The sequence below is a fragment of the Aquarana catesbeiana genome, linkage group LG01 (genome assembly GCF_042186555.1).
Source record: "Aquarana catesbeiana isolate 2022-GZ linkage group LG01, ASM4218655v1, whole genome shotgun sequence".
Taxonomy (NCBI): domain Eukaryota; kingdom Metazoa; phylum Chordata; class Amphibia; order Anura; family Ranidae; genus Aquarana; species Aquarana catesbeiana.
Genome location: NC_133324.1, coordinates 689,099,387 through 689,122,354, shown reverse-complemented (window position 1 = coordinate 689,122,354; position 22,968 = coordinate 689,099,387). Strand labels below are relative to the sequence as shown.

General features: G+C 42.2%; 1 protein-coding gene across 1 annotated transcript in view; it reads right to left on the bottom strand.

Annotated features, from left to right (window-relative positions):
- BLTP1 (bridge-like lipid transfer protein family member 1) overlaps positions 1-22,968 on the bottom strand; it is a gene marked incomplete in the record, with an annotated part of 561,636 nt that overhangs the window by 211,077 nt on the left and 327,591 nt on the right. The window contains 5 exon segments of the mRNA XM_073603515.1: positions 5,595-5,747; positions 8,077-8,227; positions 8,329-8,480; positions 19,303-19,514; positions 22,059-22,256. Coding sequence (XP_073459616.1) covers positions 5,595-5,747; positions 8,077-8,227; positions 8,329-8,480; positions 19,303-19,514; positions 22,059-22,256 — 866 coding nt within the window.

Sequence of the window (22,968 nt, the reverse complement as noted above, 5' to 3'; positions counted from 1 at the left end):
TTCTTTTGCTAGAAAATTACTTAGAACCCCTAAACATTATTTATATATATAAAAATCTCCATAGGCAATGCTTCAAAACTTTTTACAGGCATCCTGTTTAGTTACAGAGGAGATCTAGTGCTAGAATTATTGCTCTCGCTGTCCCTGTAACGATCGTGGCAATGTGTGGTTTAAACACCATTTACATATGTGGGCGCGACTTATGTATGCGTTTGCTTCTGCGCGTGAGCACGGAGGGATGGGGCACTTGAAATCTTTTTTTTCTTTTTTACTTTTAATTTTTTCACTGTTCCTTTATTTTTTTGATAACTTTGATAACATTCCTTGTAATAGAAATAAGCATGACAGGTCCTCTTTATTTAAAGATCTGGGCTCAAAAAGATCCCAGATCTCTCATTTACCCCTTAAAAGCAAAAAAAAAAAAAGTAAAAAAATCTGACACTTTGACTTTAGCCACTTCAGCCCCAGAAGGTTTTACCCACTTCCTGATCATCGTTTTTTGCGATACAGCACAGCGTTAAACTTAAACTTTAACTGACAATTGCGCGGTCGTGCAATGCTGTACCCAAATAAAATTGGTATACTTTATTTCCCCACACAGAGCTTTCTTTTGGTGGTATTTGATCATCTCTGGGGTTTTTATTTTTTGCACTATAAACAAAAAATGAGCAACAGTTTTGAAAAAAAAAACAAAAAAAAAACAATTTTTACTTTCTGCTATAATACATATACAAAAAAAAAAAAAATCTTCATCAATATAGGCCAATACGTATTTTTCTACATATTTTTGGTAAAAAAAAATCCCAATAAGCATATATTGATTGGTTTACGCAAAAGTTATATAGCGTCTACAAAACGGGATAAATTTATTTCTTTTTTTTATTATTTTTACTATTAATTATGGTAATCAGCGATTTTTAGCGGGACTGCGACATTGTGGCAAACAGTTCGAACATTTTTTACACTTTTTTGGGACCAGTGACATTTATACAGAGATCAGTGCTATAAAAATGCACTGATTACTGTATAAATGACACTGGCAGGGAAGAGGTTAACACTAGGGGGCGATCAAGGGGTTAAATGTGTTCCTGGGAGGTTTTTCTAACTGGGGGGGGGGGGGGGGGAGTATTATACTGGAGGAAAAGAGATTGCAATTAGCTGAAACAGGATCTCTCACTTTTCCTCCATGAGAGATCAGCGGTGTGCTTTGTTTGCATCGGCACACCGCAGATCCATCTCTCCTGTGAAAGATCGACGGGTTGCGGCAGCCATCGCGGGCACAGAACCTGCTGATTGGCCCCCACTGTGTCTAATCACAGCGGGAGCGGTGCGCCCCCTAAACCACATGCACAAAATCACGTACAGGTATGTGATTTTGCGCACCCGAGCAGTTAAAAAAAAATCTCTTTAAGCCCGAGAACAGGAAGGGATGTCAGATGTCGCTACAGGTCCCCCAGGGCATAGAGTCGAATGGGGGCAGTCTTGTCCTCACTCGATTTCCTGCCTAGCCATCAGCCTGATCGGATTGGTTCCGGGCATACCAACGGCTCCGGTAAGCTCGGAAACAATCATGAAGCAGCAGGAGGTGGCGCACCTCTCCCATTGCCTCTAAAAGTGATACCGCAGCGAATCCGCCTCCGAGGGCCACTTTTACCCTAATGGAAAAAAAAACAGGGTTATGGCAGCTAGCTGTTGCCATAACAACTGTATTCAATGTCAAGGTCAAGACGTATATATACTGTGGGCGGCTGGCAAGTGGTTAAGAAAATGCAAAGCATTCTCTGAAAGGTGTCCATGCTGAGCGGCTGACCTCCTCTTTTCCTAATGCATCAGGCTCACCACTCAGCATGGGACCCAGAAGAAAGTGGAGATCACTGCAGTAGCACTGTCTACTTCAGTAATTTCTAGCTTCCAGGAACATAAGCCAGGTATGGTATCCTGTACATACTTACACTGGTCCAAAAAAAAATGTAAAATATAGCCATGTCTGGAATTATAAAAAGGTTTATGTAGGCAGCTGTATTTGCAATTTCTAATTGTATGAGGCAGTTCTGGCATCATGAAAATGATATATTTATCTAAACCCAAGATCTAATATTTAAATGTATAGCAACTGAACGGTCCAGCCATGCAATGGCTACAATGTTCTTCATAACACTGGGGAGAGTTATTCTGTAGTGCAGACACCTCTAGACAATATTGTTTGAGGTGAGACTCCAGAGTACACACTCACTTTATTGTATTGATGGAAGAGCAATGTTGTTTCTCCTGATTAGGACTACTCAACTCTTCACCTTCTCCTTATCACAATAAAAAAGAAGGGGTGTTCTGTAGTCCAGCAGAGAAAAATTGGGTAGGAATAATAAAACTTCTTGAGAATTTAGTGCAGCAAGGCAGAGTGCACAAAAAATCAGAAGCTCACAGGATTTCTGGCAGAATCAACAGATCTATAAACCTATCTACGTTAAAGTGTAACTAAAGGCATTTTTTTTTAAATTTTGGATAAAGTGGAGAGAGATTAGAACACCTGTCAGTTTTTTCTATGGCCTGTGCTCCCATTAAGGAGATTCACCCCCTCTATTTGTCCTGTTGACCGTTACTGAATGTGAGAGTAAAAGAAAATTAAAAATTTTTGGGTTGACATCAGACATGAATAGAGGGGAAATCTTCCAATGGACACCCTAGCTCTGGTAACACACCGGGATTTCCTCACTTTGGAGGGATTTCCTCTCACTTCCTGTTTTGGCTAAGGAACAGGAAGTGAAGGAAAATCTCCCCAATGGTACACAGATGTGCCAAAATCACTCCCTTAATCTGAAATGAAAAAAAAAACAAGTCTTCAAAAGGTTTGAAGGATTAAATGCTACACTCAGAAACTGGAAACCATATTAAAAAGTCTGCCTCTTGCTAAATGGTTGAGACCATCCACCTTGGAAACCCTGGTGTGTAAAAAGAAACTATAGTGTAGTTTCAAAAAGTATGCATTTAAGTTATTATTATGTCATTTAAATGAAGGTGGGTGTTTCACTTACAAGGTGGGCATGAACAATACAGTGAGCAGGAGACATAAAGAAGGTACCAAAGAATCACAAGTAACAAGAGGTGAATCAATACGTATGATAGAGAAGAGAGGTGCCAGAAAAGGGCAGAGAAGGGTTGCCAAATAGCATATATATTATTTGTCAGGCTGGAGATTTAAAACAAATAAATGATAAGGGCCAGCAATAGGAGGTCAGGGTATATGACAAGCAGGAGGCAAGGTACAGCTATCAGACATGGGTCAGTGACAGAAAGCAACGCTAGTTGTGTTAAAAAAACTCAATCTTTCCAAATGTAAGCACAACAGAGATACCTGCAATTACGTGAACTACAGTGTATGTGTTTGTTCCTTGCACTTGACACCCAAGCTTTTCTGTTACTGTAAATGGAGCCCTACTACTGCACACAGCCAATGATGGTAACCTGTCAAACCCATCCACCAGATGAAAACAGGTGACTGCAATAGTGCCAGGGATTTGATTGACAAACACACATTGTTGATCTACTAGAAGATTGGGATTACAAATCTGACAATCTAAAGCAGGGGTCCTCAAACTACGGCCCGCGGGCCACATGCGGCCCGCCGAGGACATTTTTCTGGCCCACCCCACCCAGGGCCGGATTCCCGACAGGCCAGGCCTCGGGGCGGGCCAGTTGTAACACAGCAGGAGACTGCTGTGTCATGGAGCTCACTGTGAAAAGTTTGGGCGCGCTGTCATAAAAGTCCCGCCCTCCTCCTAGACCAGCTCGTGTGATAGAGGCAGTGTTCTGTCTATCACATGAGCTGCTCTAGGTAGGAGGAGGGTGGGACTTTTATCACAGCGCGCCCGAACTTTTCACAGTGAGCCATGACACAGCAGCAGGAGATGCCCGATGTGCACACACACTGACTGGTGAGACATTGTTTGGCACAGTATAGCTGTGAGGGGGGCTTGCAATGATGGTGAGGGGGGCTTGCAATGATGGAGATGGGGGGCTTGCAATGATGGTGAGGGGGGACTTGCACTGATGGTGAGGCGGGCACTGATTGGGCTGCGCTGGCGAACACTGATTGGGCTGCGTTGGTGAGCATTGATGGGCACTGATCAGACTGCATTGATGGGCAAATGGAACTAGCTGAACTGCAGAATTGTGACTCTCTGAAAGACGCATTCAAGTCAAGCAGCCTTCCTAATTTCTATGCATCTCTCCCTTCTGAAACATACCCTGTTTCCCCAAAAATAAGACCTAGCGTGATTGTCGGTGATGGCTGCAATATAAGCCCTACCCCCAAATAAGCCCTATTTAAAGTCCTTGTAGGTCTTATTTTCAGGGTAGGGCTTATTTGGGGGGTAGGGCCTATATTGCAGCCATCACTGACAATCACGCTAGGTCTTATTTTCAGGGAAACAGGGTATCCTAATCTCAGGAACCATGCACTCAAAATGGCAACCATCTTTGGCAGCACTTATGTCTGTAAACAGACTTTTTCCAGAATGAAATATCTGAAATCTCCAACCAAATGTAGACTAACTGATGCACACTTGCATCACTTGTTACGACTAGCAGTGACGAATATGGAACCGGACATTGACCTCATTAGCCAAAAGCAGGCCCATAGTTCCCATTGAAATACTGGTAAGTTTGATGATTTAACTTTACTTGCTGTTCATTTTAAATATTGTATTTGTTCCTGTTTTGTTTTTTCACTTCAAAATAAGATATGTGCAATGTGCATAGGAATTTGTTCATAGTTTTTGTTTTTTTAAACTATAGTCTGGCCCTCTAACGGTCTGAGGGACAGTGAACTGGCCCCCTGTTTAAAAAGTTTGAGGACCCCTGATCTAGAGTATGTGAGAAACGGACACTAAACTCTCAAAAAAAAAAAAAAAACAATGAAAATGTAATAGAAGTTTCCTTTATGACCATTTGGTGATGACAGGCCAGGACTTTGTAGAGGCACAGGGGACATTTGGGTTAAGGACAAATAGCACACACCTTTGTCCTCTGAGACATGGTGCTTTTCATATTCACGGCAGAAAGTTCATCTTGTAGGGAAAGTAGCAGAATCATTCCAAACACAGAAGGAATGTTATTTACAACAAACTAGAATCTTTCACACACTTAACAACAGTAATGAAATAAGGATAAGACCTTTTTGACAGGTATCCACCTCCCACTTCCGCCCGGGCCGCCTAGGCAGCCCCTCCCTCCTTGCAATCATCTGGGATACGTCACAGAAGATTGCATGGCCATTCAGGACGTGCATCGCTAATCGCGCATGCGCAGTGCGCACCCGGCTGTGAAGCCGCAAGCTGTCACAGCCGGGTGCCCACAGTAGTGATGCCGGTACCGCGAATGGGAAAGGGAGAGAAGCGTGGCTTCAGGCGGCCGCATCGGTGGACTGTGTGACAGGTGAGTGTGTGTTTAATAAAAGTCAGAGGCTACACTTTTTGTAGCTGCTGACTTTTAATAAACACAAAAACGGGTGGAACTCCTCTTTAAGTCCCATAGACACACAATAAGCCCAGTACAGCACAAGGGCAGCTGAGGAAGTCACAAAGTTTAAGGCTTACCAGTGTGGCATCTTCAATAATGGAATAATTGGCTTGATGTAAATAATGATGAAGCAAATTGCAAAGCAGAGGGGAGGGATTCTCTTGCAGGTAGCGAGCTTGTTTTGTAAGTCTGTTGTATTTACTCCGCATTGGGAAATGAATGCTTTTATTCTGTAAAAAAACAAAAGGTAAATACAAAACAACAAACTTTAACTTTTAGGCGCCTTTCACATGGACGGCTATTCTGCCGCAGTTAAAAGCATGTTTTTTTTCTGTGAAATTCAAGACTCCAGGCACTGCGATCAGCTGCATTTGTACAGTGCGTTTAGCTGCAGTTTGCCATTTCCATAGCAACCCGACAGGGTACCGACTCGTATTGAACGGGAACCCCGCCAATGCCCGGCACTGTTTGGTATGAATCTTGAGGGGGAACTCCACGCCAAATTTTAAATAAAAAACCGGCACGGGTTCCCCTCCAAGAGCATACCAGGCCCTTCGGTCTGGTATGGATCTTAAGGGGAACCCCCTACACCAAAAAATCGGCGTGGGGGCCACCCCCAGAAAACCATACCAGACCCTTATCCGAGCACGCAGCCTGGTCGGTCAGGAAAGGGGGTGGGGGTGAGCGCCCCCCCCCCTCGTGAACCGTACCAGGCCGCATGCCCTCAACATGGGGGGGCTTGGTGCTTTGGGGCAAGGGGGGCGCCCTGCGGGCCCCCCCATCCCAAAGCACCTCGTCCCCATGCTGATGAGGACAAGGGCCTCTTCCAGACAACCCTGGCCGTCGGTTGTCGGGGTCTGCGGGCGGGGGGGCTTATCGGAATCTGGGAGCCCCCTTTAATAAGGGGGCCCCCAGATCCCGGCCCCCCACCCTATGTGAATGAGTATGGAGTACATCGTACCCCTACCCATTCACCTAGGAAAAAAGTGTCAATTTAAAAAAACACCAAAAGCACCAACCCCCCATGTTGAGGGCATGCGGCCTGGTACGGTTCAGGAGGGGGGGGGGGGGGGGGCGCTCGCTCGTCCCAAACCCTTTCCTGACCGACCGGGCTGCGTGCTCGGATAAGGGTCTGGTATGGATTTGGGGGGGGAACCCCACGCCGATTATTCGGCGTAGGGGGTTCCCCTTAAAATCCATACCAGACCGAAGGGCCTGGTATGCTCTTGGAGGGGAACCCATGCCGGTTTTTTAATTAAAATTTGTCGTGGAGTTCCCCTTCAAGATTCATACCAAACAGTGCCGGGCATTGGCGGCGATCCAAGTCGGATCCCCGTGCTTGTCGCTCATTGGGAAAGGAAAAAACACTTTTCCTTTCCCGATGAGCAGCTCGGCGCTGTTATCTGCAGCTGACACAGTGCACTGCGATTACCTGCGGTTATGTGCAGATAGCTGCGCTAAATCGCTCCTGGATGCAGTTAATTCTATTTTTTTTCTATCCGCACCAAACTGCATGTAATCAAAACGCAGCTAAACGCAGTGTGTGAATGAGGCCATAGGAAAGCATTGTGTGCTTTTAGCTGCGGTAGAAAACTAGAAAATCCACAGCTAAATGCACCATTCCATCCGTCCGTGTGAAAGGGGCCTTAAAAGAACTTGACATTATGGGTCATTGCCAAACATCACCCATCTCTGGGATATATGCCGTACCTACAGGATGTTCAGGAAATATTCTACCTGAAGGTTTTAACACATGGCTATGTGCAGGGTTTTGTCATTGTCTTTAATGGTATTGGCATAAACATATGTGGTATGTTGTCCACAAAACATGTAGAGGATTAATTGTACATAACACCCTCAGTTCTCTTAATTTGTCATATTACCAGTGATATATGTTTTATATGTTTCAAATCACATTGTGTGAATATGAGATAAATGTTATTTTATCTATGTATCTGGATATATGAATTTTTACACTTTGTACTTCTAAAATCTACTTTTAAAGGATACATAGGTTTCAAGGTTTTTGGCCACTGGTGGTATGTTTTTGAGTCTTCCTTATTTACCAATCCCTTCAAGTAGCTCATTAAGAAAGTTATGAAAATATCCTTAGGCTGGCCATACATTGTACCATTTTCTTATTCAATATCCTTTAGATTGACCTTCAACTATGTAGTGCATGGGCCTGCCTGATTGCCTACAAATTGAAAGTGTTTATTTTTGACCTCATATTTTACAGTTTTGCTAAATCTAAAGAAAAATTGTACAAGGAAATTGTATAATGTATTGCCAGCCTTATTCTTATGAATTTCTGAGATTTCCAAAGTGGAATATAAATAAAATATAAACATATAAGGCTGGATTCCCAAACGAACACACTAAGGATGCCTATTTAAAAAAAAAAAAAAAAATTACAGTTTTTTTCTGCTGAGTACAATGAGATTACAAATGACAGTCACATGAATAAAGTCATAATTTAGGAAATTCACTCACGTTACCCTCTTAACAGCAAACATACATTCCAAAACAAGTGCATAAACAAATTAACCCTTCACTCACCTCCAAAGCTTCAGTCATAATACAGCCCATTACAGCACATACTCTTAATGTGCACTCAGTATCCAACTTGTTCAGAGACGATTTTAACTGGTCAATAGGAACCAACCATGCGCTGACTGCTGGAGTTGCAGTACTGAGGAGGTTCAATTGCCTAAATGAAAAATTCAAAGCCATTTAGAAGCTAAACCTGCAATGACAACATACCCTTGTAACAGCACATAACAGCCCATTTTTTCATTTAACCACACACACCTGGAAAAGTTAAGAGTTGCTGAGCGTACATTTGTGGGTGCCGCAAAGCTAAACCATATCTCCTTTATAGTGAGCTTCATGCTACTGGAGTCTGGAGGAGGCGGCATTAATGGAAGATCTTTTTTCAAGTCATCTGATTCAACGCCTTCATCCTTAAAAACAAAAAAAGGAAATGAGATCATTAAATGCATACCCAAACAGTAGAAACACAAAAAACACAGTCACTTCCAGCACTAAGGGGTCTTCTAAAGTGAAGCGCAACAGGAACAAGACTGGGTGGATGCTGCCTTCCTCAGATGGGGTAATCAAAAAGACAAAATGGAAGGCACGCACACCTAGTGCATTACTAATGACAATTTATTAAATGATAAAATCCATAAAAAGTTGTTACTCACAAAAAGCAACTCTCAATTGAGCCATATAAATCACACAGTGTATGGACAAGTGCAGGACCATATCACGGGGAACAGCTGACACGTTTTGGGGGCGCACCCCCTTCCTCAGAGCTAGGCTAATCAGGACCAACATAGGCAAGAGCTTTTAAATGAAATGACTGAGAGAAAAAAAAATTTGGGAAAAAAGCCCCACCCCTGGAAGAGGCGGGGAGACAACAAAACAAAAACAAAAAAAAACCCCACATATATATATATATATATATATATATATATACATACATACATACACAAAAACATTGCATCTAATCACCATAAATATTAATATAAAAAATAAAATAAATGTATTAGGAGAGATGATAAATATCTCACCCCTCACACATGCAACTGGCAGCAGCAATGGCCCCCGAAGGCATCCATGTGTCACGCAGGGGGATGAGTTGAATGGCCAGCACATCCAACCCGGAAGTGCCGGAAAAGAAGGAATCCCCCACCGGACGCCAGCGGAGACCCTCCCACTGCGATGTGCCAATGACAGGCCAATAATCTCTTCGGGGTGAACCTGGATCTCTATGCCCACTACATCAATGATCATCTGGGATGGTGATGATAGTCAGTTGGAAGTTTTTCTGGCTCACTGCTAGAACAATCCCTTTGGGATTGAATTTACACATGTGCTGGACAGTCAGAAGCTGATATTTTTAGACCTTGCACAGAAGGTGGATGATGAATATCGTATTTTTTCTCGTACTCATGTTAAGCCATCAGCAGGAAATTCTTATCTCCATGCCTGGAGCAATCACCATCCCAGATGGATCAAGAATGTACATCTTGGTCAGTTCTGTCTGCTCCAAAAGACCTGTTCCCATCTAAAAATTTATGATGAACAGAGCCATGTATTGAGTAAGAAATTTCTGGAGAAGGGATATGAGCAGGCAGCTATCGAGATGCGTATACCAAATACAGGCTCAAGTACCCTGAGTTTGCCGGGAAGGAAAGTTACCAACATGAAGTGGTGTGTACAAAAAATTGTGGGGATGCCTCGGCCAAGAAAAGTAGTCCTTTCATTCATTCAGACTTGACTTTTAATACTCGCTATACCAATAAGGCCTTCCCTATCCCTACAGATTTTATCATTTAATAAATTGTCATTGGAAACGCACTAGATGTGCACGCCTTATATTTTGTCTTTTTTGTAAATGCATACCCAAGTATCCTTTAGGACAGGGGTATATAAACTTTCTAAACAAAGGGCCAGTTTACTGTCCTTCAGACTTTAGGGGGGCCGGACTGCCCCATTATTGGTGTCAGTGGAAGGAACCGTGCCCCATTATTGTTTCCAGTGGAAAGAATAGTGCCCCCTCGTTAGTGTTAGTAGGAGGATTAGTGACCCATCATTGGTGTCAGCGGGAGGAATTGTGCCTGATCATTGGTGTCAGCGGGAGGAATTGTGCCTGATCACTGGTGTCAGTGGAGGGAAGAGTGGCCCAAGGGCTGGATAAAGACAAGCAAAGGGCCAAAGTTAGGAGACCACAGCTTTAGGACATACAAATTTCTTACTAGTTTGTATAATCCTTACATATATGTCAAGTACACCACAAAACTGGCAAAAGTTAGAGTTAGCAACAATGTAGCAATAAGTAAGAAGTAGAGCTGCACGATTAATCGTTAGGAATCGTTATCGCGATTTTTTCCCCGTTGCGATCTTGAAAAAAATTTCCTGATTCCTTCTATGCAGAGAATTCTCTCTGTTCTGCTAAAGCCGACAGCCGTCAAAAGAAAGGAAAAAAAAAAAAAAAAAACGAGCAGTCTGCCAAGAATCACAACATTCTTTAGCAGTGATACTTAAGTATAAACATTGTAACAATTTGTCCTTTAGATCAAAGGAATACACTTTGGTGTGAAAATGAGGGAAGTTTAACCACTTAAAAACTAAACCTTTTTCTGACATTTGTTGGTTTCAAGTGAAAATCATTTTTTTTTGCTAGAAAATTACTTAGAACCCCCAAACATAGTATATATATATTTTTTGTAGAGACCCTAGAGAATAAAATGGTGGTTGTTGCAATATTTTATGTCACACTGTATTTGCGCAATTTTTTGGGAAAAAAATGACACTTTAATGAATTAAAAAAAAACTAGCCAGTAAAGTTAGCACAATTTTTTTTGTATAATGTGAAAGATTTTACGCTGCGAGAATCATGATCTTTTTTTCCTAAGCAAAAAAATTGTGATTCACATTTTGTCCAGAATCATGCAGCACCAGTAAGAAATAACCAGCTTGTAAGATTAGCTAATTACTAGCAGACATACAAGCAATGAGAAGAGCTCACAGGATTTAAAAAATCCATGTAAATTTAAAGAGGGTTTCCACTTTCAGGGACCAAGTGAAAATCTTCTATATTTTCCCTCCTGCTGCCTACTGGCAGTATGTTCTGCTCACAAAGTCTGATAATCAGCTGTTATATTTGAGAATTTGAGTATCTCCCAGGTTATGAGCACTCAGCACTCAACCTGTAGTGTATTCCAGGCACAGTCTGGTTTTAAAAGCTCCAAGCAGCTCTTGTTTTGAATGTACACATTACAACCAATACAACCAATTTATACAATCTTATTTACAACTACTGACAGTTATGAAATGCCCATGACATGGTCTTGGTAAATCTAAAGAAGACTGTACAGAAAACGTACAATCAGAATGGAATGGGTAGGCTAGTTTAAGAGCTGGTTGCTGCTGTGTTAAAACAGATGACTGAGAGCAGGTAAAAGAACACTAAATATAAAAATACTGGATGTAATATTTATTATTATGGATACCCTACCATTCATGAATGTCCATGTTAAAAAACAAACAATATGTTCTCACAAATGTATTCAGCATATAGATCTATGCATGTGAAAGAAGGATGTTGCATTAGAATTAGAAAGAATAAAATAAGCACAAAATTAAGGTTGTTGCCAGTATCAGGTCTCTCCTTTCATTTTATGGAAAAATAAACAGAAATGTGATTGGCTGCCATGATCTTTGTGCACATTTTCTTTTCTCGAGCTTTAATTAACCACAATGGGGGTTATTTACTAAAGGAAAATCCACTTTGCACTGAAAGTGCACTTGGAAGTAAAGTCGCTGTAGATCCGAGGGGGGCATGCAAGGAAAATAAAAAACAGCATTTTAGCTTGCACATGATTAGAGGATAAAATCAGCAGAGCTTCCACTCATTTCAGATCTACCCCTTAGATTTAGAGCGACTGCACTTCCAAATGCACTTTCAAATGCACTTGCAGTGCAAAGTGGATTTGCCTTTCGTAAATCACCCCCAATGCCTGCCTAAACCTCACTATATCCCACTGGCCCAAGTAATGGGATTCTGAAAAAAGCAATATATATGTTCCTTTAGGTGTCTGTATTTAAAGTGGTTGCACACCCTGTACAACCACTTTTACCTACAGGTAAGCCTATATTAGGGTGCTTACCTGTAGGTGCTTGAAATATCCCCTAAACCTCCAGGGTTTAAGAGATATTTACTAAAAAGCTGAAGGCCGATGACTACGGCGCATGAGCCCATGTCATAGGCGCATGTGCCCTTTAGAAAGGGCACATTGTGCCGTTTCTAATAGGGGTGATGCCATGACTCGCGGCTCCCGCACGCGACTCCGGCCAAGTGTTATTCTTCTAGGCCCAAAAAATATGTAATGCAAAAACTAGTTTATAAGGGCATCTGCACGAACAGTTCTTTTTTTTAGCCCTGGTTCACACCAGATTGCGGCACAGGAAGCTCACGATCCATGCGATCAAAATAAATGGGCTCAAATCACACCACACTGAATGTGAGGGGGTCACTGAGATCCCACTTACATCAGAGTTCCCCTTTACCCCAGAGTCTGCAGAGTTCCCCTTTACCCCAGAGTCTGCAGAGTTCCCCTTTAAACCAGACAATAGTGTATTTCTAGAAGGGGGTCAGGTCAGCCATAGCAGCCCCCCTCACAACACTGATTATTTTACCTTTATATGACCAGCCCCCTTTCCCAGCATGTGTGAATATTGCCTCCCCTCCATGGGACTACAAATCCCAGCATAGCAGGCTGGACTCCCATTTCTCAGCTTCTCCCTGGTACTAACTCCACATACAGTGTGACTTGCACTGCAGGGGAGGACACCCTCTCTCCCTGCCTGCTGTACTGCCGCCCTCATACTGCCAGAGTCTGTGCCCCCCACTCTCTCCTTACCAGTCAGTGACACGTCCTGAGCTCCAAGTCCCGGCGGGTCTCCTTCACCTCAGTTTCTTCCATTGTCGGCACTCACTGCAGGGCGGAAGCCGGGAGGCGGGGCACTCGGAGGCGGAGCAGGGAGGAGAAAGTTACATCCTCCTCCTCAGCCTGGGACAGTCCTGGCAACCCTGTGGTTTTCTCGGCGGCGGACAAAGGCCAGTGGTGGGATGCGGAAGCCCCGGGGTGGCAGCGGGCAGGACTTAATAACAAAATCAGTGGGGTTAATCCAGCCCTGATGTTACTTCCTTATTTCCGGCTACAGCATCACTGAAAGCCGGCAGCGGAGTGATATTCAGCTGTCAGGGATGCTGTAGCCGGAACTATAGAAGTAGCATCGGAAAATGCGGCCGCTTGCCTGCTCACTCCGCGATCAGTGGCTATACTCACAAGAGTTACACAGCCAACTAAATAATAGTCTCACCACTCGCAGAGTACAGCGCTGCCATTGTTTATTACCAAAGGCTCCGAAATAGAGATCCTGCACATTCTGCTGCCAAAAAAGTCCTGGGGTGTGTTGGATGTGCCTAGGCATTAGGGTGTGCCCAGGCACACCCGGCACACCCCGTGCGCACGCCTATGCCTAGCAGTAAAAAGGGTCGCTGGTTCGTATCCCAACCATGACACTACCTGCCTGGAGTTTGCATGTTCTCCCTGTGCCCTGCGTGGGTTTCCTCCGGGTACTCCGGTTTCCTCCCACACTCCAAAGACATGCTAGTAGGTTAATTGGCTTCTGTTCAAAAAACTGGCCCTAGTATATGAATGTGAGTTGGGGACCTTGGATTGTGAGCTCCTTGAGGGTAGGGACCAATGTGGGTGTACAATGTATGTGTGGAGTGCTGCGTGAATTGGTGGCGCTATATGGGTACCTTAAATAAATAGGGATGAATGTAGACATGCACCCACACTCACTCAGGTTGAACTGGATGGACTGGTGTCTTTATTCAACCTTGCTAACTATGTAACTATGCAAAGATGCTGTACCGCTCCTGAATTTAAATCAGTTTTGACAGTAAATAAAGATGATAAAAAACTGTTTGAATAAAATGACAAGATGAACATAGTGACTTTCTTCAATAGTAAAGGAAGGGCTAATCACAGCCCAAAAAGTTCAACTCCTGTGGGTGCTCTTTAAATATTTAATTATTCACACAGTAAAAATGGGGTGGGTGGCTGGCAGCTGAGCGGGATGGCCGCAATATAGAACAGCTCTAGTAAACAGGGACCATTTGGGGCCCACAGCAGGGGTAAAGATCTCCTACAAGCAGCGATCTTACCCCATACACACAGCAGAAGCCAGAAGAAATGTCCAGGAACCACAAGGACAGAGGATGACAGAATTCTCCTCCCCCAATTCTGTCTATGCAGCCAATATGGAGGCTGGAGCTCTGCCACACAGTACAGCTGCAGGGGAGGACAGAGAGGCTGACAGCAGGGAGAACAGAGCTCACAGTTTGACAAACAGACAAGCACCATCAAAGGTGTCTTCTCCCCCAAACCAGACTGAGAATTGAATGAGTGAACGGTGAATTAACAGAGGTGAGCTGTCCAGATTTAACCCTTCTGAGTGACAAAGAATTGTTCAATGCTATTACTGCCTTTGCTGCACTGAATCAGCCAGTGATGGACACAACTTTAAAAGAAATGTTTGTGTCTCTTAGGCATACCATGCACTCTGACATTACAACCTTGGTCCAACAGTTTAATTTAGAAGTGCAGGATGTGGGTGAGAGTGTTAAACATTTTGAATCTAAAATGGGGGAAATTTACCACCACATTTAACAATTTAGTTGATGCCCACAATGAAAGGGAGGATGATGTGGAGTGGATCAAAGCTAAGCTAGCGGACCTGGAAGATCGCTCTAGGCACAATAATGTAAAAATACACGATATCAAAGAAACTATAAAACCTACGCAGGGAATATTTCACTAAATTACTAATTAACTTTCTGCCCAATGTACCTCCCTCAGAATTGATTATTGACCGCATCCACAGATTACCAAACCCACGCACTTACCCGAGATAAGCTTCTCAGAGATAGGATAGTACATATACATTTTCTTACCATATTAAGGAAATGCTACTATGGGTAACGAGGAATTCAACTAAAAACCCTAAAAAATATGCAGGTTTTTTGCTGACCTCTTCCATTTACACTTTACTTCAAAGAAAAAACCTCTCGACATTCACAAAACCATTGAGTAACTACCGCATACCTTACAAATGGGGCCACCATGTGAAGCTTATTGTTACTAAAGATGGCAAAACCTACACAATCCGATCTCTTGAGGAAGGTCTGAACAGGTTAAGAGATTGGCAGATACTCGATCGATCTGAATGTCCTTCCAAGCAACACCGCACACCCAAATACCTTGATCCTGAATGGAATGTGGTCGGCAGTATCGAAAAAATTATCACCTAACTCTTACATTATCAGGCTTTTCATTCTAACTTATTTAATTGCTCCCCAAAGGAAAGTCCTGTCTGTCTTATTTTTTCTTTGCTATCTCCAGCAATTACTATTTGTGGAGCAAGTGTATTTTCGTTCTTAGTTGTTTGTTATAAATGTTTATTCGCTCAGATTTTCTCTGAAATAGATTTTCTTTGGAAATACCAGCCGACTGCCCTTCACAATTTCTCTACAGTTACTTCTCTTCATACACTATTCTTTATGAAAGGAGGTAAGAAAACTCCAGTGTGATGTCATTTGCCTCCAGAAGATGCAAATTTGTAAACATAATGCACTACATTGTAGCCATAAAAACTTTCCATATATTGTCATGTCAAACTCACAGAAAAAACGTAAAGCGGTCATGGACTCGGTAGCTTTCAAACCTATTGATACTGTTGTGGATAAATTAGAAAGGAACATTATTCTGACCTGTAAAATCAACAATGTTTTCTATACGATAGTGACCATTAGAGGCACTTCTTCACTGGTCTTCTGATTCAATTTGATTATCCTGTCAACTATTCGATTCTGCGATGCATCACGATTACTGCCCATGGTTTTCATAAAAAAATTCAAGCATTTAGAAGGACTCTATTCTTCCACATCAGCATTAACCACAGATGCTTGCAGTCATTCAGCTGTAGTGCTGATCAGTGTATTCTAAACGTGAGGAGTCCCACTGTCAGAATACAATAGCACATTGGGGAGGATTGCTGCATCCACCTCAATCCACTGGTTGAATGAAAAACAAACCTGTGTGTATCCAGCTTTAGAGAGAGCTTTTTTGTTAATCCAAAAAACATGATTTGCTAACAATATACCCTATTGATATGTGTGAGATATTTAACACTTGAACTACTTTAATTCCTTAGATCAGCTTTTCTCAACTAGAGTTCCTTCAGAGGTTGCCAGGGGTTGGCCTTGAGCAATGAGCAATTTCTGTCACTCAGGTAAGAACCCACTGACAACAATGATCTTTCTAGGTATCAGTAAGAGGTCATTCTTCCCAATGACCACAAATATAAGGAGTGTTCTTTGCAGTGACCATCACACTAATGTACTGTGAGCTGTACATAGTAAGCAGTAATTATTAGCAGGGGTATTCTGAAACTTGAAAGTTATTTCTAGGGTTCCTTCATGTTAAAAGATTTGAGGTAGGCTGCCCTAGAGATCTAGACTTATTGCAGGCACTAATAAGAACAAAAGATGAAATAATGAAAAAAATTAAACTTGCAAAGAACACCGTGGCTTTTGCATAAGTCACTTCATCAGCATATGAACGTGTGAGAGGATAACCAAGGGCTCTTGGTCACATGGATGAATTTGTCTCATCCAACTTGGAGCTATATTTTTCAGATGTTAAAGGGTCACATCCTGGTTATATACTGTACTGTGGCAATGCCACGAGTGGCGGTAAGGCAGACACGGGAGGAGAGACGGTGCGCTGGGATGACATCAAGAGAGACAGGGCGCGCTGGGATGATGTCAGTCGCGCAATCGCGATTCAGCTGTTCTCTGCATTGATGCAGAATCGTTCAAGGCTGCATCGATGCGCCAATTATTTTCAACACCGCTAGCGAACATAAATGTCCCGAACACCAAGCAACTCTCTTTTTTGCACCAGCTATGGACGAAAGTGCAGAGATTGAGAAATGGTCACCTTCTGATGTGTGAGGACTTCAACACAGTTCCAGATGCCACCTTAGATGTATCTGGCCCATTACTCAAGCGGGCTTGCAAAGTTACACTGTCTGGATTCCTAAGAACTACCGAAATGTATGACATATGGCGCAGTCAACACTCTGACTTCACCTTCTTTCATAACCTCACTTTACCTATTCAAGAATACAATTATTTGCCATAGATAAGTTTCTCCTTCAAAAAATCCTTAAATCAGAGATTTGTTTGATTACATGGCCTGACCATGCACCTGTGTCGGTTACTATAGGGGTACAGGTGGCAAAGAGTGCATGTCCTTATGACACTTTCTTATTGGCTCAACCGTCAAACACTACACATATACTAAAACAGATATGAGGGGTTTTTTTTAGGTTAATGCGCCCTCTGTCACTGATCCCTTCATTGTCTGGAATACGCATAAAGCATTTGTAAGAGGTGTTCTGTTGAAACTTGGAGCTCAAGCCAAAAGCCAAAGGACACAGCCGATTGGCAAATAATAACTACAGTACTATAGAGAAATTAGTGGAATTAAACAAGCAAAATCTTACACATGACCTTAGCAATAAACTGACTCAGACTAGAAACGAACTCCGCATTTATCCATCTGCTCAACATGCCCGACACCTAGGTGCATTACGCACAAACTTCTATTCTATTGGCAATAAAGCAGGCAAGCTCCTAGCCACTCAAGTGAAGAGCCGTTCTGTTAAAAAAAAAAATTCCTACATATTCCATCCTACCAATGGCTCAAGATTAGACAACCCTCAGGATATGGCAGATGCATTAGGCGTGTACTATCAAAAACAACAGAGATAACTGGAGAACCCCCAGTATCCTACAATGATGGACTATATTGGCCACAAAGGGGAGACCTATTTGATAAAAACATAGTATTTATTTGAAAAACAATTAAAATAATATTACGGGGGGGTGTCTGGTGATGTTCATCTGGCTTTGGTGTTTGCGCCCATACCTATACATCTTGAATGTAAATGCATTTTTAGGGTGTGCCCCCCCAAGTATGTTATTTGTATGCACAAGATGGTTCACGGCGGACAATTCAGAGCGAGTGCGCAACCCTAGGAGCACGTCGCGCTCTGACGTCACCGCCATGTGCAGTTGGAGCTTGGTCCGCAGAGAGCTTCCGAAGCATTAGAGGAATCTCATTGTTAAAAGGTATCAGTCAGGAGAAGGGTACAAAAGAATTTCCAAGGCATTAGCTATACCATTGAACACAGTGAAGACAGTCATCATCAAGTGGAGAAAATATGGCACAACAGTGACATTACCAAGAACTGGATGTCCCCCCAAAATTGATGAAAAGACTAGAAGAAAACTGGTCAGGGAGGCTGCCAAGAGGCCTACAGCAACATTAAAGGAGCTGCAGGAATATCTGCCAAGTACTGGCTTTGTGGTACATGTGACAACAATCTCCCGTTTTCTTCTGGGCTATGGGGTATGGTGGCAAGAAGGAAGCCTTTTTTTACGAAAAAAACCATCCAAGCTCGGCTAAATTTTGAAAATACACATCTGAAGTCTCCAAAAAGCATGTGAGAAAATGTGCTATGGTCTGATGAAACTAAGGTTGAACTTATTTGGCCATAATTTCAAAAGTTATGTTTGACGCAAAAACAACACATCACCAAAAGAACACCATACCCACAGTGAAGCATGGTGGTGGCAGCATCATGCTTTGGGGCTGTTTTTCTTCAGCTGGAAGAGCGGCCTTAGTCAAGGTAGAGGGAATTATGAACAGTTCCAAATACTAGTCAATATTGGCACAAAACCTTCAGGCTTCTGCTAGAAAGCTAAACAGGAAGAGGAAATTCATCTTTCAGCATGACAACGACCCAATGTATACATCCAAATCAACAAAGGAATGGCTTCACCAGAAGAAGATTAAAGTTTTGGAATGGCCCAGCCAGTGGCCAGACCTGAATCCGATTGAAAATCTGTGGGGTGATCTGAAGAGGGCTGTGCACAGGAGACGCCCTCGCAATCTGATAGATTTGGAGTGAGGGCAAATATTGCCAAGTTAAGATGTACCCTGCTGATAGACTCATACCCAAAAAAACTGAGAGATTTAAAGGTATTTAAAGTTTGGAATGATTAATGAAAAGAAGGATGTCAGTAAGGAGAGAAATTAATCTTATAAGCAAACAGCATACTGCATGAGGCTTTACCTGTTCATCGGATACAGAATTTCCATTGATGTCTGAAGACGGACTGACACCATCACATGGGATATTATCATCCGATACATCGGTGCTATAGCCACTTCCAGTTGGGGAATCAGAAGAGTCATTAGACTTTTGCAGGCCACTTTGGTCAGTGGTACCTGACTTGCCCATCATGCCAAAGGAGTTGTACAATATAGCACCAGACTGCCTCCCACCTTTGTGCAGGAAACAAAATGTTATATTTTTACCTCCAGGAAAAAAAGTAGGATAATCACATATACAAATATATTTTTATCATTAAAAGTATACTTTTGGTATACTTATCCTGTTTAGGGTCAGACATGCTTACCAAACCCCTTTCAAGTATTACCCCTTAAAAGGGTCGCATAGCTGTCCCGGCTCTGCAATAGCTTTGATGTGCATCCTTTTTGGTGTTGCACAGCCCCATCGTCAAAAAATCTCCCAGTCAAGCTGTGCAAACTTTCCATGCATGCTGCAATATTAATGTATTTCTATGGAACAGTCTTTATAGTAGGACAGCTAAAGTATGGGGTTGCTGGGGAAGGATACTTAACCTTATCCTCCTGTCTACTAGCGCAATTTATAAAAAGTGGCTGGAAGACAGGGATGTGAAGCATTTGTACAGCAGGTGATGAGCTTTCATATGGAAGCTTTTTGGGCAGCTGCAAAGCTGCCTAATCACATTCACAGCCCATTGAAGTTACCAACCCCCACCATGAATCCCAAGCTCTGCCATCCCACTTGTGAACCCACATGGCAGGTGTAAGTGGGTGGAAAGGTGGGAGACCAGAGACTGTCCATTCACTGATCTCCCCTCAAGTGATTTAACACGGAAGCAACGTGTACTGCGCCACTTCTGGGTTAGGCTACCACTTTTCTTGGCTGCTGTGGCCAGTGAAGAAGCTAATGGAGCGTGATCTCTGCTCCATTCAGTGGAAGAGGAGATATCAGGGGTCTAAAAGACCCCCGATGCCTTAGTAAAGAGAACTCATCACAACAAAATGCTATCACATAAGGGGCTATTGGGCTCCTATTGTGATAGCAATAAATTTTAACAGTAAAGTGGAAGTCCATGCTAAAACTAAAATCCCTGCATCTGTAGACACCCACGATCTAACACTAACCAATCTAGCCCTGTAAAGAAAAAATCAGTATACATAGCTTTTCTGCAGGCGATCCGACCCGATCCCACGCTGAGCTGTTAGCCGCAGCTTCGCTATGGAGGTGGGTGCATGCAGAGGACACGTCCGACTACGGAAGCCCCATAGTAAGTTTGTGGGTGACATCACATCCCATTCATTTCACAGCTAATATCGGCCGTGTAGTCTCCAGAGCTTCCGCCGCTGGAGATCGGGTTGGATCGCCTTCAAAAAATGTATGTATACTGATTTTTTTCTTTACAGAGCTAGATAGGTTAGTGTTAGATCGTGGGCATCTATAGATGCAGGGATTTTATTTTTAGCATGGACTTCCGCTTTAAATAAATAAATAAAATGAAGATTAAACAGTAAACTAACATATAAAAACACAAAAAAAGCCAAATACCCTGCTCTTACTTATGCGCACAAGAACATAAACGTATGTGGCGGGTGTGTCTACATACAAAAACAATAACTGCCTCACACAAATTACATAGCACCGCAATGGTTGATTCTTCATTTATTCATTGCAGCCTCATCTTTTTATTTTACAAAAAAATAGGTATTATATTGTGTTTGTGTGCACTAAAAATTAGAACTTTTAATTACCTGTAAATTTCATATCTTGGAGTACAGTATAGCACATGGGACTTTCTGTCATAGACCATGGCTTATATGCTGCTACCTTCAGGTGATTGGCACTGGCAAAAGCTTTGCAGGGAATGCCCCTCAGTGCACCCTTACAGTGCCTTGAAAAAGTATTCACACCCCTTGAAATTTTCCAAATTCGGTCATGTTACAACCCATCCATAAACATATTTTAGTGGGATTTTATGTGATAGACCAACACAAAGTGGTACATAATTGTGAAGTGGAAGGAACATGATAAATGGTTTTCAATTTTTTGTACAAATAAGTAAGTGAAAAATGTGGTGTGCATTTGTATTCACCCCCCTTTACTTTAATACCCCCTAACTAAAATCTAGTGAAACCTATTGCCTTCATAAGTCACCTAATTAGTAAATAGAGTCCATCTGTGTGTAATTTAATCTCAGTATAAATACAGCTGTACTGTGAAGAGGTTTGTTAGAGAACCTTAGTGAACAAACAGCATCATAAAGGCCAAGGAACACATCAGACCGGTCAGGGATAAAGTTATAAAGATGTTTAAAGGAGGGTTATGTTATAAAAAAAATATCCCAAGCTTTGAACATCTCACGGAGCACTGTTCAATCCATCATCCGAAAATGAAAAAAAAAAAAAAAAAAAGAGTATGGCACAACTGCAAACCTACCAAGACATGGCTGTTTACCTAAACTGACAGGCCGGCCACGGAGAGCATTAATCCGAGAAGCAGCCAAGAGGCCCATGGTAACTCTGGAGGAGCTGCAGCAATTCACAGTTTAGTTTGCTCCAGCAACCACACTTTCAAAAACAATTCCTCACTAGCAACTTCCCTTATTTATTTCTACACATGTGCCCTGCCACAACCACACAATACATAATTATGAATGTGCTCTGTCCTTAAGGTTTTAACTGCATCACAGCCCATAATCCCACAATTAGGTTTTATTATAAATAGTGACAGAACAAAATTACCTTTAATCACCAGGTTTTCAATTCCACATTCAAACATTATCCAACCCCATTTTTCTTGGCTTGGACCAATGCGTGTGACATCAGTAGCTGGAGGCTGCTCAGTTTCATCCACAAATGTAAAATCATCTAATTCTTCTAGAGTGAAAAGAACCTTTGATTTCTCAAAGGGAATTGTAGTGATTGCACAGGTTCCCACATCTGATCAAACAAGAGAAAAAAACATAATAACAAGGTTGAAAACAAGCTTAAATGCAAAGTAGCAGACACAATAATACTTCTTTTATGTAGCATGCTTGGCAATTAATCTACAGTTACCACAGTGTAAAACAGATAAACTTGAACTGAGCATTTAAATCACTTATTTAACCAATATTAAACTTTTCTTATTTGCAGAACGCTAAACACGAATAGAAAGGAAAAAAGTGTTTGGGAGATTAGCAAAAAGTTAGAATTATTTCTGAGATTCCTAACACTGTTGAAATGATATGCAAATTACACTCAAGCTAAAAGGAAACAGTCATTTTCATTAGTTTAATGGAAAATCAGTATACTGTGTGTGGAAATCAATAAAAATAAGCAATTATCACTTTTACTATTTTAAAATGCCATCCATAATAATCCTCAAGCCCCCCCCCCCCAACACACAAACACTATGTACAGTGCATGCAGAAAGTATTCACAGCGCTTCACTTTTTCCACATTTGTTTATGTTACAGACTTACAGGGGGTCCCCGGGTTACAAACAAGATAGGGACTTTAGGTTTGTTCTTAAGTTGAATCTGTTTGTAAGTCGGAACATGTACATTTTTTAAGTGTAGCTCCAGCCAAAAAATCTATTTTTAAGTTTTGTAGATAGCATAGGGAAGGGTTATCACCCCTGTAACATTTGTTTTGCTGTCTGTGCCCCTGT